Source organism: Astatotilapia calliptera, chromosome 18 (genome assembly GCF_964374335.1).
Source record: "Astatotilapia calliptera chromosome 18, fAstCal68.1, whole genome shotgun sequence".
In the NCBI taxonomy this organism is placed as follows: Eukaryota; Metazoa; Chordata; class Actinopteri; order Cichliformes; family Cichlidae; genus Astatotilapia; species Astatotilapia calliptera.
The window spans coordinates 21,478,665-21,498,185 of NC_137439.1; the positions used below are offsets into that span (position 1 = coordinate 21,478,665).

General features: G+C 40.2%; 1 protein-coding gene across 1 annotated transcript; it reads left to right on the forward strand.

Moving 5' to 3' along the window:
* Positions 1–1,136: 1,136 nt before the first annotated feature.
* klhl24a (kelch-like family member 24a) lies at positions 1,137–17,267 on the forward strand. The gene is made up of 8 exons (XM_026149032.2): positions 1,137–1,338; positions 2,745–2,864; positions 2,958–3,802; positions 5,212–5,396; positions 8,117–8,235; positions 14,900–15,088; positions 16,657–16,845; positions 16,966–17,267. The coding sequence occupies exons 2-8, from the start codon at positions 2,790–2,792 to the stop codon at positions 17,164–17,166; spliced, it is 1,803 nt and encodes a 600-aa protein (XP_026004817.1). The 5' UTR covers positions 1,137–1,338; positions 2,745–2,789; the 3' UTR covers positions 17,167–17,267.
* Positions 17,268–19,521: the final 2,254 nt, after the last annotated feature.

A 19,521-nucleotide genomic window follows, 5' to 3' on the forward strand; every position in this document is an offset into this window, starting at 1 on the left:
CAATTCAATTAAAAATATTTGTACTAGAGAAAAGAGCTGGACTGATTTTAATGTAGAACACGGTACAATAACTTCGTCCTTCCTCAACTACATTTACACCAGCTGTGCCAAAATCACCACTAAATATATCCAGTGTCTCTTTAAAGCTTTCAGCCTCTAAATAATATATATATTATATTTGCAGGATACTGTGTGTATCAATATAAATAAGGTTACTATACATAAAAAACACATGACACCATCCAACAAGTGCTTCATCCTGTAGATGCTCCTGTTTATTTGTGGGGAATAACACCTATTTCTAGTCTTTTGACCATGGGAGGGAGACTTGTAAGTGTGAAAGGTACTGATGATAGTACTACTACACTATAGTGTAGAATACCGATATCACTGTATGCCTTTACAACCTTATCTTTTTTGATGTTTTTATTTGAATCTGTGTAAAGTATTTGCATATGTTTGGATAAAGTGTGCTTCAGGGGAACAGTAGCTCGCTTTTTGTGTAAATAGTAGGCACATGGTTCATATGGATTTGCACCAATGATAGCACACTTGGTTCTTCAAGGAAACCGGCTGGAAGCTCTGGGAAATATTTTGCAGCAGGCAAAAGGAAGTTGTGACATTCTTAATTCCGGCCAAGCTCCTCCTTCCTCACCTAAAAAAAAAGTCTGTTATGCTGCTTTTCGTGTTTTTTCACGTGTTCATGTTGTTTATACGGGTTTTCTGCATGTCCTTTATGGGTATCACTGTGCATTATATAACTGTGTAAATCCGCTTTCATATAGGTGTGTTTTACATAGCAAACATTTATTTAATGACGTTAGCGTCCTACACACTCGCGCGCCCTCTACATGTCCGTATAAACAGCGCTTAAAAACTGCTGTTATTTTCCGTGTTTTTTTCGATCGCCATCACGTCTTGACAGCAACTTTTTTTCCTCGGTAAAAGTTTGTTTGCAAACAAAGGGAGGCCACGTGGAGGACTCGAAGCATTTGGTAATTGTAGTTTTCTCCTTCTTCAACGCCCAATAACAAACAATAATCCGAACTACACAACCCATAATGCTCCGCGGCAGAGGGATGGCTATTTTTTCCCCTGGCAAATATATAAGGGTCTGTGTTTACAGTTAGCTAGTTAGAAAGTCTTTGTTTTTGTCATCGTCGCGATTCAACATGTCCCGGCTGGATATCAGCCTGCTTTATTTTTTATAACCATTCGACCATAACTACTCGGAAATACATAGTCAAACTTTTTTTAGGATACAGATTTACTGTTCTACAAATTTGTTTACCCACTGGAGAGAGAGGAGGAAGCTTCATCTGGAACTTTCTGCATAAGGTATTAATTTCTACATTTTACTAAGTAAACATTTGTGGTTGTTAACTTTAGACTTATTTCTATTGTTATTACTTGATTTATTTTTGCTTGAGTCTGTTGTGCTATATAGAGTAAAATAACAGCCCAACATAAAAAAAAACAAAATTAAGTAGGTAACGGTGGGCACGAGGCAAGTTTCTTTTGTCTTACTAATCGAAGCACATAAAGTATTTTCTACCTGTTTAGCTATTTAACCACACACCTAAATATACAAGTAGATATATTTCTTACCGAGTTGAACCTTATTAATATTAAATTAACATAAAATAAACACATAATTCAGCATCTGTTACTATTTTAAATATCAAAAAACAAACTGAGTATTGTTGCAGCCATTTTTCTATGTAAATTTAGCTTAATTTCAGTACTAACAAACGATGTATGAGTGCATATTGTAAAAACTGTGGTGTTGTTGTTGTTTTTTAATATCTGCATCGTATTATGCATCTTATTATGTATTGATCACAAAGGATATCTGCGTCAGATACCTCTGGCTAAACCTGTCCTTTAATCTGGATGACGAGGTGCTGCCGCAGCTGCCTGTGGGGAACAAGCTAACGCACGTGAATGGGTTGAGTTGTTGTTAAAAATAGCCAGAGATAAATTACCTCACCGGAGCAAAAGCCAGGCATGCTCCCGGCTTTTAAAAATACAGCACGGCAATAGATTTAAAATAAAAATAAATCCTTTCTTGATCAGATATTCTCAAGAACTTTATGAACTTTATTTATACCGTGACCTAAAGATGCCGTCTACCTTTCAGTGTGTAACAAAACATAATTACTGGGACTCACTTGGTTGCTTTGTCTTTTCTTCTCAAAGAGGTTACTGCCAAAAATAATTTTAAAAAAGAAACTAGTATCCTTGACTTTGCACTTGTTCAAAGAAAAGCATCCCTGCCCCCACGCCTTCAAACCTGACTGACGTGTAGACCGTTCCAACCGTTGCTCAGCCTCTTTCCCGCCTGTGTCTCTTTGTTTCCCATCTTCCGTGTCATGCACTCCGCGCTCCAGGGCACAACTGCTTCGCAGACAAGGTGCAATACTGATTTGCGTTCTGCTGACATTGACTTCCTTGGAAATTCTTTTCTTAAAGTGTGACGTAAGACTTTGTTTTTGCCCCACTGGCTTAAGAACTGTGCTTGTGAGGGACTTGCGTGATCTCCCCTACTTCCAAACACATGCTTTGTGGTTTTACTCTGTGAGGGCTTTGTTTGTTTGGTGACTGATCTCAGTTCATACTGTAGTAATCTAATTGGGCTTCTTGTTATATATTCACCACCCTTTTTCGAGTATCCCCTGCTGCGATTTCCTAAAGAATAACATGATAATAATAATATTTTTACATTACTTGCTCTCCATCCTCAGATATCTTTTAAAGTATAAAACAGACCTATATTGAAGGTGGCAGCCATGGTATTGATGCTGGGCAGGAGGTTGAACAGGGAGGACTCTGGGATCAGAGACTCGCCAGCTGTCAAACGCAAGGTGCAGTCAAAGAAAAGATACACAAATAACTAACATTTGTTCCCAAATCTTTTGTGGCATCTTATCAAACCACACGTCTTTTTGTCTCCCAAGGTGTTTGAGGTTGAATCTAAAAATATAGCCAACCAGGATGTTCTGGACTTCTGCTCCGGATCCTCACACTCAGAGGGCATTCTGCAGGTGTTCAATGAGTTTCGCGACTGCCGCCTTTTCACCGACGTGGTCATCAGTGTGCAGGGCCGTGAGTTTCCCTGCCACCGCGCTGTGCTATCTGCCTGCTCTTCCTACTTCAGAGCCATGTTCTGCAATGATCACCGCGAGAGCCGTGAGATGCTTGTTGAAATTAACGGCATCCTAGCCGAGGCGATGGACTCATTTCTCAACTACGTTTACACCGGCCGTGCCAAAATCACCACTGAAAATGTCCAGTTTCTCTTTGAAACCGCCAGCCTTTTCCAGATCACCACACTCCGTGATGCCTGCGCTAAGTTCCTAGAGGATCAGCTGGACCCGTGCAACTGTCTGGGCATCCAGCGCTTTGCAGAGGCGCATTCTCTGAAGCAGCTGGCCAGCCGCTGTCACAGTTACGCCTTGGCCAACTTCTCAGAGGTGGCTCTGCACGAGGAGTTCCTCGACCTGCGTAAAGAAGAGTTGGAAGAGTACATTAACAGTGATGAACTTTCTGTCTGTAAGGAAGAGTTTGTGTTTGAGGCAGTGATGCGCTGGGTGTACCACAGCGTGGAGGCCAGGAAGCCCATTCTGAAGGCTCTCCTCCACCATGTCCGCCTGCCCCTTCTGCACCCCAGCTACTTTGTTCAGACCGTGGAGGGAGACCAGCTCATCCAAACTGCCCCAGAGTGCTACCACCTTCTCCACGAGGCCAGGCGTTACCACGTGCTCGGAAATGAAATGATGTCACCCAGAACTCGTCCACGAAGGTAACTAAAATGTTGATTCCCAGGTATGAGGAAGGTGACTTGTGTGTGTGACAGTTGCATGAGTGATAAATGAACTGTCTTTTCTGCCAGCCTTTTTGAATTATGTTTCAAACAACGATGAAAGATGTCACCGTGATAGAAAACACATCTTTTTAAGCAGTTAGCCAATCTTTTATCCCACATTGCATAACTAGATTTTACGATATGCACGTGAACTCAGTGCTCCTGCCCGTGTTGTTGTTGTGTGTGTTTCAGTGTGAAAAACACAGGGAGTGCTAGTGTGTTGAAAAGACAAGTGTGTCACTGAGTCAGCTGGGTTTTGTAGTCCTATTTTAAAATGGAAATGATAATGAGGGAGGCCGAGCATGTTCCTGTACAGACTTGATGTAAAGGAAAGAAAAAATTATGTGATGCAAGACATGGTAATCATGAAATGTTGAGTCTTGTTGTCGTATCACCAGTCTAACTCACCTCACCAGTGTGTTTGGGTTCTCTTTGTCCTCACCTGTTAACTTTGTACCTATTTACCAAGCAGCCCGTATGCCGTATGTGTTTACTTTTGTACACCTGCATGTTAAAGTCTCTGATAAAGGGCAAAAGCAGGTGCTGACTAAAAAAGCAGGCCATATGGTAGACTGTACTGTCTCCTTTGTTGTTAGACCTGCCTAAAAAAAAAAGAGGGAGCAATTGTAGTTGTCGGTTATAAGGCGTTGTGTATTTCAAGTGTATTGTTAGTTGTTAGACGCATCTGGACTTCTCCTCCCCCGGGAAGCCTCCAGAAAGAAACTGATCACATCCACACAGCTTAGACACAAAGCTAAAGTGCTCCGGGGCCAGACTTTCTCTTAGTACTTGAACCAGCCCTGGAACTGTGCATTTTTCTGACAACGTGTAAACAAGCCATGAAAGAAACTGCAAATACGCCTACTTCTCAACACGGTACAGCCCAATATCTGACATATGAATGGTAGAATGGTAGAACAAGAAAAGAGGCTGTAGTTAATTAGCTCTCCCATAGGAAATGTAGTCATGTCCAGGGCATGTGTTGAACAGCCAAAGAGGAAAGCTTTGTGATCATGGAAATTCAGCTTAAGCTTAGCCTCGAGTGTGTTTTTGTTGTGCCCGAGATTGATGCATTCATTGTAAGCTGAACTTTGCCTTGAAGATAAATGAAGGTAAATCCTGTTGAAACCTTTTATGTCCCTGCCCTCCAGGTGTTGACATGTGTGTTTATATATATATATTCATACCCTTTTAATTAGACACCATGTCTGCAATGTTCATTCCTCCTTGCTGGCCTTTTTATTTAAACTTCTTTTTTTGTTTGTTTTTATCATTTCTGCACTTTCATTTGTACTTAATCTGTCATTTCTATGGCTCTCCCCCTCCCTCTGCTCTTTATTTTAAAGGTCCACTGGGTACTCAGAGGTGATTGTGGTGGTGGGTGGCTGTGAGCGGGTAGGGGGCTTCAACCTGCCCTACAACGAATGCTATGATCCAGTCACAGGAGAGTGGAAATCACTGGCAAAACTGCCCGAGTTCACCAAGTCAGAGTACGCCGTCTGCGCACTTCGCAACGACATCCTGGTGTCAGGTAAGATCCAGCCCACATGCTACACTTTATTTGCATGGCTTTATCGAAGCCTGAACACAGACAAATTTTAAATACCATCTATCCAAGTTTAAGTTACTGCTTTCTTGACCTTAAACTACTCAGGAACTAATTGTTGAATGTGTTGTTTTCTCTTTTTTATTACTTTTCAATGTATTATTTTTGCTAGTGGACATTTAGAATTCAGGTAAGTAATATTTTAGTGCTGGGTACACATCAGATACAGTCGGTTTGTGCTTGACTTGCCATCTAATCTCTCAGCGGAGAGGCAGGAAAGGCCACGGTGACTGTTTGCCCTGTGTTATTTTTAAGGCCTCAGCCCATTCGAGTTGAAGGAAAATATGAGCGCAACATCTGGAGGCACTCTGCAGGCTCAGTGCTATGAGACACCCTCACTGGCTGTTTCTGTCCTTCTTTCTCTTCCTACTGACCACTTCCCAAGGTCACCAAATTGACACTAACTCTCCAGGTTTCTCTGAATCTTCTTCATATAAGGATGAAAAAGTCTGTTTCCATAGTTTTTTCTGCAAGAAGCTTTACAGTAAATGTTAATCTGAGGTATAGCCTTCATGGGCGCTTGGCAAGACTGCTGCATTTTTCAAACTGCTGCCAAGTGTGTTGCAAGTCTCCTTTGGTGAAAATACATCCTACATTAAATAAGATGTTTTTCTCATTTATTTTAACTGGTGAGGTCAGAGTAAAGGTATTTGCCAATGTCAAAACATTACTTTACATTTATGCTGTGTGCTAGACTTATATCTGTATAGTTTACTTGAGAGCCTGGAGGTTAACATGTTTTTTTCTTTTTTGTGTTTTTTTTCTTCCTAAGAAAAAGTATTAACAAGAGCTCTGATGTGCCTGCTAGGCCTTCTCATGCTCAAACATGCTTTATATGAGCTGCACTGCAGTAATGGATAAAAACATTGCTAGAGAAGAGGGGGAAATATAGAAAGAAAGACACAGAGAGAGAAAAAAAGAAAGCTCTCCCCTTTAGCAAAGAGTGCAGTGCTGTCCCACGCCAAGTCCTCACGTGTGTGCTATCACTCAGCCTCCAAACAGCATGAAAACGTCAACATAGCCCTCCCTCCCCCGTGCCTGTCCCACAGAAGTACATGCACAACACTGCTTTATAGCCTGTTGCGATCTTTATTGACATACTTTCTGTCTTTTGTGTGTGTTGATACATTAAATCCCTCCTCCTCAACTTTTATTTGTCTCAGTCACATTCCTGCACATACCACCATTCTGCCTGCCCTTTTTCATGCACTGTCGCAATACCTTCCAGGGCCTCCAGTATGTAGCACAGCTGCAGTTATTTCTGGTCTTAAATAGGATATGGGTATAGAAAGTGTCCCTGGCTTCTCCGTCCTTGGACTTGAACTCTGGCCAGTACTGACCTACTTAGGTCAATAACACTCCAATAAGCCTCCTACTGTATTATCAGCTAGTGAGCAGCAACACATGTTCATGCCACATACATGTGGCATACATGGATTGTATCTCATTGTCACAAGTTGCTTTTTCATGACTGGTATTCTAAGACATACTCTAAGAAATGCTTATTGGTATTTCAAAGACATGCAAATGTCACACAAATCATGTCTGGGACCTCCCAAAGTCATGGATTCTTGTGCTTTAAAAACAGTGATTAGCAGTGGCCCTCCCCATCTGCACCGGGAAGACATTACCTACCGGCATTTTTAAAGAGGAAAGACCCTATTCCAAAGAAACACTGCTTTTATGACTAGCTTTTCAAATGTACATGTCTGTCTTTGAAGGGATAAAGTCTCCATCATTGCAAATCTTTCAACAGCAGGTCTTCAGGAGCAGCACACTGTCTGGATTTTTTTCTTCCTGCAGACTGATTGAGCTGATACATGCTGCAACTAGCTTCTTTGGCTTCTTCTTGAATGATTGAACATTAATTACAGCCAGACCTGCAGAAGACCCCTTTCCACCTTTGTTCCACTTTATCGTTGCTCCACACAACCACTGATCTGTGTGCTGTACAAAGTAAACAACCTTCTGAGCACTGCTGACACGCGATACATAACAGATTGTTGGATAAAAGCCAGCAACCTGTTTCCTAGACCTGCTTTTTTTCCAGAATTGATAACATTACCTTTTTCTCTTCCAACTTTACTGTTGACACATATATATATATATATATATTTTGGTAGTTTATTAAATATTTAGGGGAGATTCTTTCTTTTTTCCTGCTGTCTATGTTTGGCAGCGGGGAGGCAAGAAGGGGCACAAGTTTGGGCTTGCTTGAAATGTGGCTGGGTCATGTCATTACATGGTCAAATGACGCCTTCTTCTCCACAATGTCACAGATGACAGATAGAGGATACGCTGCAGTAGTAGTAGATTGTTAGCAGACAAAGATCCTTTCATGCGTGTTTGCTTTGAAGGTAAATACAAACAAAAAAATCTCTGGAACATAATTGCATGGGTATGTGTGCGTGTGTGTCAGAGTCAGATAAGACTTACAACACTGACCTAGTTAGGCGATAAGTTATTACTTAACACCCAAAGTGTGCTGCTCATCAAGAGTAGCGTTTTAAAGTTTTTATATAGGATCAACCACATTGTTAGACTAATAGTGAATAGAGTTATAAAATGTAGAGCACTCAAAGCTGAACTCAGAGCTGTCTTAACTGTATTCATGAGAGCTGTTTTCATTTTGTTGTTTTTTTTAGGTGGTCGTATAAACAGCAGGGATGTGTGGATGTATAACTCCCAGCTCAACCTGTGGATCAGAGTGGCTTCTCTTAACAAAGGTCGCTGGAGGCACAAGATGGGTGTGCTACTGGGCAAGGTAAGGAGGGACATAATGCCTCTTGATGTCTGACTCGACTTAAGTTTCAGCATCAGGTTTTACCCAGTGACAGCACCACAGCAACACCGCAAGTTAGTTCATGATAGAGTGTGACGTGTCTGCTACTTGCAATTTTTCATATCAATTTCCTTTTGTTTTTTAAATGTCTTGTAGAAATTGTGAACGCTCTCTTAATGACATTTTCGTAACTTTTTCTATAACAGGTGACAGAACAGCTGTTGTTGTTGTTTTTTTCCAGGATGTCGTATCTGTCTGTCTCCAACATTTCATAGCTATTGAATCTTGGCTACATAGGAACTAACCAGCAACTATGCTTCACAGGAAAAATGCGATGTGTGTTTACAGAAACTTGAGTAATGGGTTCATCCGAGAAGAATAAAGAGAATGCGTAGCATCATCATTATCTTCCTTACTTCCTCACATAGTTTCTAAGATCAAGTCTTAGATAGGGGCTGACATTTACATGTCTACACGAATCTGTGGAATCTTTTCCGCGGAAGTTTTCAATTGCTGTCGAATTTGCATATTCAACGTAGGTCTCATTCCACACTATTCCGGGTCAAGTGATAGTTTTAGAAATTCCTAAAGGCATTGTATACTTAGGGATGATTGACATTAAGCATCTGGCCTTAAACCTGATTCAGTCAATAATTCTAAGAAAAAATTACAATAATTGTTATTGCAGTTCCATTTGATTATAGCCTGATTTTTGCTGTCACACATCCATGTGTTGCCTGAGGGTTTGTAAACAGCTGTTGCCAACTTGTCTCACAAACCCTGATACGCAGGAGCCTATTCAACAGACAAAAGTTTGTTTTCATTTTTAAAAGAACCACAAGCTACTGTTTAGAGCTGACTAAACAGTAGCTTCAGCTACTGAAAGTCTGTAGCTGATTCAGTCATTTCATATACTTTACACATGTTATTTTGAAGTAGAGCTGGGCGATAGAACGATAACGATATGTATCGCGATATAACTTTTACTGATAGAGAAATTAAGCTATCGCGATAGACCTCGCCGCTCTTGTCCTCAAAAAAAAAAAAAAAAAAAAAAAAAGGTCAGCCAATCCAAATTAAGTAGCGCAGAGCCGAACCAATCACAGCCGCAGCGTCACGTCGCGTGACTTGTTACGTACAGCACAAGTGCCAAGCCGCAGTGTGTTTGTTTGGGAAGCAGGCAGCGGGTAATGGAGGAAATGAGTGTGCCGACTAGAAAAATCAACCGAGCGTGACCGAAGAGAAAACCGATGATGGTTCCAATGCCGGAGAGATTGTCGAACGGAAGAGCCATAGAAGTTCCGTAGTGTGACGGTATTTCGGCTATTTCAAGTCTGACAAAAAACAGAGTAGCGTGCACTGTAAATTGTGCCGAAAGCAAGTCTGGAAATACAATAAACTGGTGCATGCGTCACACTGTGCACCACGTTATTGTTTCGGTGAAATGAATTTCTACAATACTGTTACTGTTAATTGTACTCTCTGCAGTGTTTAAATGCTTACATATACACACAGTTACTGTCCGTCCACACATACGACTCGGTTCTGCTTCTATGCCCCAGCTTTGTTTACTTTTTCCCACCGAGGCTTCTAGACTTCTGATTGGCCAACATTTCTGCACGGTTAGGAATCTAGCGCCACCTGCTGCTTTGGCATGTTCATAGCAGCGTTTTCCTTCATTTCTGCCTTTATGTGTGGACGGGATTATTTTTTAAAACGAAAACGGAAAATCTCCGTTTTCAAAAATACCCGTGTACGTGTGGACGTAGCCTCAGTCTCTGACTGGAAGCGCTAATTCGTCATTCGGCTTTTGTCAGACTAAAGTAACTGTTAAAACTGTTTGAAAAGCTAAGCTATACAACAAGGAGAGATTGAGAATTTCCTTTTAGTTCTCAGTTTATTTGATATTGACAAAAGTTAGTCAGTTTTGTCTGTTCTTCTGTAAAACAAACTAAGATTTATTTTTAGAATTAATATTTTGTTTCTAAGTGGAATTGACAATTTAGTAGCCTGTTTCGTTTGTTCTATTTTGAAACTTAAACGCTTTAGTGGCTGCCTTTTGTGTAGTTTGCAATATTTGCCTTTATTTATCTGAAAAAGTCTCATGTTCCTTAAGTACATCTACCCTGTTGAACTTATTATGGGAAATAAATATTTAAATAAAAACAAGCTGCTGATTATTTCACATTTTACTTGTGAGCAACGGCACATTTAAATCTTACAAATATAGTTATTTGGCTTATATCGTGATAGATATCGTTATCGCCTGAAATGAAAAAAACATATCGTGATATGAAAAAATCTCATATCGCCCAGCTCTATTTTGAAGATGTTATAGACATTCATAATCAAAATGTCTTGAAATGTAAGATTTCTTTGTCTCAGAGAGGTTTTTCATAGCTAGCACAGCCTGGCCACATAGGAATATTTATAGAGAAAAGTGTAGCTTACAGTCAAGCAATCAGTGCTGCACAATGTGCTACAGCATAACGCTCCATTACATCGGTGTCAATCCAGCATGTGTACTTTGAAAGTTGAAGTTCAGTAAAGTTTGTGTGCATGTGATGACGTGTGATTGCAAAGATTTGAGCGCTGTAAAAAACAATGTGTCACTCGCTCAGTGTATTTACCGTTTCTTATTTCCTTGTTCCAAAGGATTTTTAATATATTTGAGATAAAGTACAAAAGAGCAAACACCTACATATTTAGGAATTTCTGGAATCTGTTCCATGGAGCTTTTTGACTACTTTAAAATGACGTGGTTCAGTCATATGTCTCATTTTAGTTTTGCGGCTATGGTTTTCCATCGAGGCTTGAAGGAAATAGTTAAGAAGTCGTAAGGGTGTTTGGCATTAGATATCTATCTTTAAACCTGATGAAGTCACACACACTAAGTCATCTGTTTTTGGTTTTTTTGGCGATAGGCTGCTTTCTGCTGTCACATATCTGTGTTAACTGAAGGTTTGGTGTCATCTCACAAATCTTCGTATACAATCCTGTTAATACCTTCCACGCTGAAAGTAACTCAACTGTCAAAAAATATTTTGAATGATCTTTTACAGATATTTTCTTTTTAGTACAGCTATACATAGATTCAAGAGCTCCAAATGAGTTTGTAAAGACGCATTGGGTCCATACTATAATCTTCATCACACAAATATACTGTACAGTCTGTCTTCATTACAGACGGAACTTGATAAGTGCTTCTGCTTTAGAGCCGTTACCAGTCCATTAAACTTGTATGTCTCCAAATTTATTCAGTGTCTTTTATCAGCGTTGGCATGTTCTCCTGACAGCTGCACATTCCAAAATAGGAATTACCGCAGTGGACCCAGGAGTCGCACGCATGCCTTAGCTCTGTGCATTGTGTTCAAATTCAGACTTGTGTAGGCGGACTGTTTTCCACACAGAGAATTGATCACTAAGAGAATCGAAAAAGAATTGAACCTCTAGTTGGACGAAATTTCTGAACTGTAGACATTTGTTGTTGATGTCGTCTAAAGAAGGACAGTTGTTTTGGTTCATGCATGCACATAAGTTCATGTTCAGGCCAATACATCACTCATATGCACTTTAGTGACAAATGATTACTCACTATTACAAACATCAAGTTAATGGACACGACTACAAGTATTCTTGGAAAGCTTTGAAATAGCGCTGTATTTACTCTTTCACAGGGGATGTGACTCAGGGACTTCTTATCGTTGGTAGGTCTGTAGTGCAAACATCCTTTTCTTATTTTTGGGACGTTTCTTTGATCTACACTGGATTTTACACGACACTCAAAATATTTTGTTGCCTTGCCACAGCAAACCACATATGTGCATTTGGTGTACGTGCTGCTGTTCTACAACAGTGTGGTATTTAGTTGGTGGTCATGGTGTGGCTTTAAGAGTCAGTAATTAACTACAAAGTGAACCATGCACACATGTGTGGTGAAAACATGACTGATATTGGTACATTAAAGGAAACCACGGTTAATGGTAAGAGTCTGTAGCTGGCTGGGCACTCCCATGCAAAACCTGTTGAATGAAAAAAGATCAACTTTTATACCAAAGTACAAGTTTTGCAACTCAAAACTGGACAAAAAAATGTAAGCGTATCTAAAACCATAGACACACGAATTACTCTGTGATGTATTCTCTTTTATCCTCTGCTTGTCGATGGTCTGTCAAGTAATTATAGAAAAATGCTTCTTAAAGCTTTAAAAGTTTTTATCCTTTTGATCGCTTTAGTAGCCGTCCTCCTAACTGAAGGTAAATAAACGTCTGTCAGAGATAAGACCTCTATTTATCATTTTTCAAATTACCTGAATGTATATTTATAGTACTATTTATATTATCATTTTACCTCAGAATCGTTTGGCATGTAGATCTGGAAGGTTTTTCCAGTTTGTGCCTTTTTTGTTTTGGTCTCATTCCAGGTTCTTATCTGGCTTTTTATCTCTGAGACATTTTGCCCCTTGACAATGTATCTTTCTGTTTGTTGATTTCCTCAGAATTCAGTTCCCCTCCCCCTGAGTTTATACCCTCTCATTTCCTCATTCAGCTTGTAATTTCCCCTTTTGGTGAAAAAGCACTGATGTGGCAGTTGCAAGTTTAGAATAACAAAGTACAAGCGTCTATAATGCAGGACCAGGTATAATCCTACTACACTTAAAGTTGATAAATGAATGTAAGGTTTGCTGAAGTGTAAACATCTAGAGGATAGCTGATTATCACGGGGATGGCGGTATAAGATCACACAGACACACACGTGTACACTTCTCAGTGTCCTGCAGTCTGATACGTCCTGTTGGACTGGTCTAGTTTCCATAGATATAATCTAAAATAGGTCACCACTTGTTTTCCTGTCCCTGTTATGGTGGCACATGGTGACGGCTGTTCACATCTATTATATGTTTCACGCTCTCTCTGTCAGTCTCTCTCTCAGACACACTCACACTCTTTCGCTCTTTCTATTAATACGCTCGTGTTTTTGTCCCCCTGCTGCAGTTGTTCTGTGTTTCTCTTGCTTTAACTACATCTTACCTTAGCACATGTTAAGGAAGCTGTTAATCATTTAACCAGTGGCTCAGCACTTAAATATGGTCATAAAACTAGCATGCATGTTCAGTGAATTACAATTGTGTCTGCAGATTTATGGATTTTGTTTAGCTCAGCATATTTTTATGACAGCTGCATACTTTAGGTCAGTATTCATTGGCTGTCTGCGCTGCCATTATGTCCTAGTATTGACAGACTTTCATGGTGTATCAAAAGCTGATGTCTTATTAAAAGAGTGCAAATACAGTGATCCAGTGCCCCACCCCCACTCCTTTCCACCACCTTCTTTAAACAATCTTGTGTCTGGATATCTTCAATGGCTCTTTAAAGCGCCAGCCCACCAGAATTACATAAGGAAGAACAAGATGCTTTACATTTGTTGTTGCTATTACTGTGGGCGCCTTAAAGGTGTGTATCTAGCTTTACATGTGACTGGATTGAAATTGTTGTTAATACAAATAGAAAGGAGGAAAAAAACAGCTCAACAAAACCAGTAGTTTAACAAAATCCTTTGTAAACAACTCCTTGCACTTGATTATATGTATCTCTCAGTAGCCTGTTTTCTTCTTTATCGCTCTTTGCTTCTCTCGCGTCTCTCACTTTTAGGAAAAAACAACCCACATTTACAGTTTATCAGCTGTATCAACATTAATTATTAAAAATAAACAAATTGCAGTTGGCGTGCATGCCCACGGTCTTATTCAGTGAGTTACAATGTGGCAGCTCAGTTATGTGATTTCTGTCACTGAAAATACACGAATGCAGAGACAATACTACTCTGTAACCGCACGACTTATAAACAAGAATAGGGATTGTCAGTTTTTCAGTTGGAAAAACAATAGTGCTATTCAGCATTAGCTAGGCGTTTAATGCTAATAACCATGTGTCCCATCAGCTTCCGTCTTTTTGTTCCTCTTCTTTTCCTCCATCTTTCTTTGTTCCTGTCTCTCCTGTTTTCCTCTTTTTCTTGTCTGTACTTATTTATGTTTCCTATTTTGCAGAGAGGCAGGAACAGCCTGAAGGTTTTCTCTTGCATAACACCGCACTTGTAACCAGCAATGCTCCTCACTGTTTTCTTGACACGTGAGCCCTTTACAGAGGATGTTATTAGCATAACTGAAAAATACATCTGTGTCTTTCACAAAGTTGCTGTAGCATTTGTAGGGTCTGTCTCATGTCAACACAGTATCCCCAATTCTGTTGCTGTAGTTTGGAATATAGTTTATGCATAGTGATTGCCAGATTTGCTTCATCAGGCAGAATGAGAGTGTGGAAATTCAGGCTGTAACAAGTATGCTGTCAAGTTCAGACGTTCGTAGTTATGAAGATTTATGTTTAAAGGTTAACAGATGAACTGGGCTTTGCAGTAAGGAACTGATCATTGTGCCTATTCAGAAGAAGTACGTCAGCAACACTCTGCTCCTGATGAACTGGTTTTCTAAAGCTGACATAGAGGCTGTTGTTCATGTTCATAAAGTAGTGAATTTGAATGCAAACATCTTTTTGCTGTGAATAATTTTGTTTCTCTATGCTTGAAATTTCTCTTACTTTTAATTTTGGCCCCTCATCTGACCCTCATACATTTGTGTGTCTGTCCGCAGGTTTATGTTGTGGGTGGTTATGATGGACAGAGCCGCCTGAGCAGTGTGGAGTGTTATGACTCCTTCTCTAACCGCTGGACAGAAGTGGCTCCCATGAAAGAAGCGGTCAGCTCTCCAGCTGTGGCCAGCTGTGCTGGAAAGCTCTTTGTTATCGGAGGAGGGCCTGACGATGAAACCTGTTCAGACAAGGTGATAAATGGTTTTTCAGCACCCACACACTCAAGCACATAGTGCTCTTTTTTTTTCTTTTTCTTTTTTTGCCTGTCCCGTTTGGTTCTTTTGCCATCAGAATTGTTGTCTAAAGGCAAAGAAAGATGCCCAACGGATTTACTTTACCAAATGGACCATCCCAGCCTTGCTGTATTGGTCTATTTGATTCACCTTTGCTTTTATTGTTTATTTTATTTTCATTTGCTGAACATGGGACAGACTTGACTGGGGAAAAGAAAAGGGAGAAAGACAGAGGGAAAGAAAAAGAGCGGGTAAGAGGGACGGTGATAAAGGGCAAAAACCAACAAAACAAACAGACTAAGCTGCTCTCAGATAACTTGTTTTCATAATTACAGGTGTGCAATGGAAGTTTAAAATTCTGCTTTGTTTTGCTTTTTTTCAAGCTCCTTTACGTCACACAACATAAAACATAATATGTAAAGGCCTCATAGTTCTCGGTCGCTGCATGATTTGTATAAAGATCAGATTTCCCCTTTTTCCTGAATTGAGTTAAAGGGAAGGCTTAAATAACAATCATTTCTTACCAAGTATTTTAGCTTTCGTAAAGCTGGAGTACAAACACTCACTGATGGTTTTGCATAGTAGTAACAGGTACATCCTGTTTATTCAGGTTGGTCCTGATTTACCTTGTTTCACTTTGTTAATTGTATCCAGGCTTTGTTCTCCATGGAATGCATTAATTGTACTGTATTTCAGGTTTTATTTCATAGCATTTACTCATAGGAGTAAAGCTATAACAGCTTAACATGCTGACATATTCAGAAATGTTACAGTAGGAGAAAAATACAGTGGCACGTGATGACGGACCATTTTACCATGATAAACTTTCTGTGAAATGAATGCTAGGTAACAATAGCGATAACTTACTTAAGGATTAGGTCATTTGTCATCTGTCACGCTACCATGTAAAACAGATCGCCTCAGAATTTGGACTTAACAAGTACCTTGGAATAGTTTCAGTATGTTTTGAATGACAGGCCACATTGTTGGTAGTAAACAGGAAGACACTGGCTTTCTTAGGAATCCAAAGTTCCAACGAAGCAGTTTTTTTACGTCCGTGAAATAGCTGGCATATTTGTTTATGTCTATGCAGAGTAGAAAAAACACATTCATGTGCAGAGGGGCAGCCTGATAAGACTAAGAGCCCATGCTGACTCCAGATTTTTGATCTGCTCATCTCTTGGGTCTGCTAACAGGGTCATTTAGATTGGTCCCAAAGGTCCTAATCTGTCTCAGCGAGACTCTGTGCTCAATGGAAGTCCTTAGAGACCAAACTTTTGGGGGGAGGCTATTTTAAAGATAAGTGGGTGAGAGAATGTTTGGATTGTATGCAAAACCACACAGAGATGCACTTAATGTCAGCCCACAGAAGAGTCAGTAACCACCGAATGGGCTTTACATATTTTTGTTGTTACTGCTTTTGACAGCTGTTTTTCCACTGCATGGTATAGATTTTTCTAAGATAAAGAAAGATAAAGTTTCTTTCATCTTTGTAAAACACCACTATGTTCAAACGTATGTTACAGGTTCAGTGCTATGATCCAGAGACAGACTCCTGGTTGCTACGTGCCAGCATCCCCATTGCCAAGCGGTGTATCTCAGCAGTATCTCTCAACAATCTGATCTATGTGTGCGGCGGTCTCACGAAGTCCATTTACTGCTACGACCCTGGAGAGGACTACTGGATGCATGTGGCTCAGACCTTCAACAAACAGGTTACTATCAAACACAGACGCTGAGTGCCCGAATCCACAAACTGACTTTAGCCATAAGAATATGAAGAGTTCTATACTTTGACGATGTACCCTTTAATTTCTGTCTTTCTTTAACTGTAGGAGAGCTGTGGCATGTCAGTGTGTAACGGAAAGATCTACATCCTCGGCGGCAGGGGGGAAAATGGCGAAGCCACAGACACCGTCCTGTGTTACGACCCAGCAACAGGCATCATGACGGGAGCATCCTCTATGCCTCGAGCCATCTCCTACCACGGCTGCGTAACCATCCATCGTTACAATGACAAATACTTCAAGTCATGACCAGGAACAGGATCGCACACACAGACACTCTCTCAACATGAGAGCAAACATTAAAGAACTCTCCAAGTACTTATACACGTACAAAGACAAAAACTAACCACACCCCGTTTTTTTTGTTTTTTTAATAAGAGGCACATTTAATAGTTCTAACCACAGCATCAGTGAGCTAATTTATTTCCTCACAGCATCATGTAGCAAGACTCGTTGCGGTGCTGTGAATCTTTTGTTGTCTTAATAGCCTTTCTGTGGAAATCCTTAGAAGCTGATAACACTAATGGCTTCTCTGCAACCAGAGATAAAGTGGAACCAGATCAGCATGAGAGATGTGCTTTGGTGAAAATCAGTCTTAAATTACACTGTAGATCTCTGAAAACAAAGCGAAACAAAAGCGTGGTTGCTTTTTCATTTACCGAAGAGTTTCAATTGAAATATGAGCTTCGAGATTCATTCTTGACCTTGAGATGAGATTAAACTACAAGCTCACTTACTCACCTTTTCACATAGCGTTCTATGAATAGATTGACACGTGTTAAAATATTTGATTTTGAGGCGTGCTCAAAAAAGTCATTAAGTGAAAACAAAGGGTGGTGCTCCCAATTACATTATTGAGTTTTTGCTAGCACTCATTTATCATACCTACAGACCATCAATATAAAAAATGTAACTTCCCAGCACTCTGCTTTCATTCCTGTGCAAAGTATAACCTCAAGATTTAGGTCGCTGATGATTAATGAGAGTTCTGATGAGCAAAAAAACAACACTGAAAATATCCGCCGAGAGCCAACAGTTGTCTCTGGAGAAAAAAAAATATATCCAAAAATACTGATCTGAGTGATCAGGTCAGATTACTCACCTCGCCCCCCTGCACTCATGCAGTTTGTCTCATACAGTAAAGTTATGCCAAGCTCTGGCAAAGAACATAATAACGAACTGTGCTCTGTTGTTTTTTTTTTTACCACTTCTCCAATACTGAAAATGACCTGATAGAAATGTGGTAGGCAGTCAGCCAGCTGCTCTCCCACAGTATCATCTGTCATAAATACGAAGCTCTTTCACTCCTCAACCCAGAGCCGAGTTAAGAGAAGAGGTAAAGAGCAGAAGCTGTGAAAACATTGGACTCTAGCCACTGTTGGCTCTTCCCTTGTGTTTCCTTTTTTTCCCATCTCATCACCACTCACCATTAAGTTCCACTTCCCATATGTGTGTTTCTCTTCCTGCGCTCCAGCTGTGTCATCACCTCACTTTTTACAGTCAGCCATGCTATTGCCTTCTAAGCTGTATTTTTTGCTCCTTTTTAATTATTATTATTTCACTCATTATTGCCTTTTTTTGGTAAGTTATATTTGCCCGTGCCTATTTTTTTATAATTGGATGTTTATTGTATGATAAGTAGTTATGTCGACGTTAGTCCATCGGTGTACTGGGCTTGTGGGGTGGTTTTGTAGATGTGAGAAGCCTTTTGTGGATCAAACTCATAGACTGCTCTGAATAAATGGTGTGCATGTCTGGTGTGTATGTGTGTGTGCGTGTGTGTGTATGTGCGTGCACGTGTCTGTGTGTGTAAGGTTATTGTGTGACTTTTACTGCTTGGTCTGGATGCTTTGGGAGCCACGCAGGTTTATCACAGAGTTGTCGTGCAATGCTGCCACATCTCACCTGTACACTTACATGTAAAGATGTAACTCGGGGTAACCATAGATACCTCCAGGTGTGTATGCGCGTATGTGTGTTGAATGGTCAGCTAAGGTGGCGGGTGCAGCAGTGCTGGCCCTCACACAGTTGGCGGGTTTAAGAGTCTTGAATGATGAGGATTTTGGATGGTGTGGCTCTTGGTCAGTAAAAGTCACCTTTTAATACAATTGGTGTTGATAGATTGCTGTGAATATACAGTTAACTTTGTTTTCTTTGTTTAACCTATATTTAAATGTATCTTTGTATTCTTGTTTGCATAATATGTTCTCTTGAGAGCCCCGATTGTGCACTTTGACAGAATCCTGTTAAATGTAGAACTTTATGACAATGATTTCCTTTTTTACTGTATCAGTAAATGTTCTTTGCTTTCATGTGACGTATAGAAAAGAGATTGAAAAGGGCCTGTCAGCTCCTCCTGTTGACCACTGCCTCCTACGCTGAAAAAAACAGCAAATATTGCTGCAAAGGAAGCAGCGTCGTCATGACAATTTCAGTTGTCAAATTTTAGAGATTTGTGAATTTGGCACTCAGCACCATTACCTAATATCCTTTAAGAACAGCTCTGGTCATGCTTCACCTGTCAGGTATGATAACAAAAATATGTAGGGGGAAGTTGTTGGTTTTTTTACATAAACATTCTTCACATTCCTCCAAATGGAGGTC

What these genes read in the sequence shown, in the direction of transcription:
- klhl24a (XM_026149032.2), top strand. Translation starts at nt 2,790, where the DNA reads ATGGTATTGATGCTGGGCAGGAGGTTGAACAGGGAGGACTCTGGGATC. An exon ending in CGCCAGCTGTCAAACGCAAG is followed by an intron (nt 2,865 to 2,957) that starts GTGCAGTCAAAG and finishes TTGTCTCCCAAG; the next exon opens with GTGTTTGAGGTTGAATCTAA. An exon ending in CTCAGACCTTCAACAAACAG is followed by an intron (nt 16,846 to 16,965) that starts GTTACTATCAAA and finishes CTTTAACTGTAG; the next exon opens with GAGAGCTGTGGCATGTCAGT.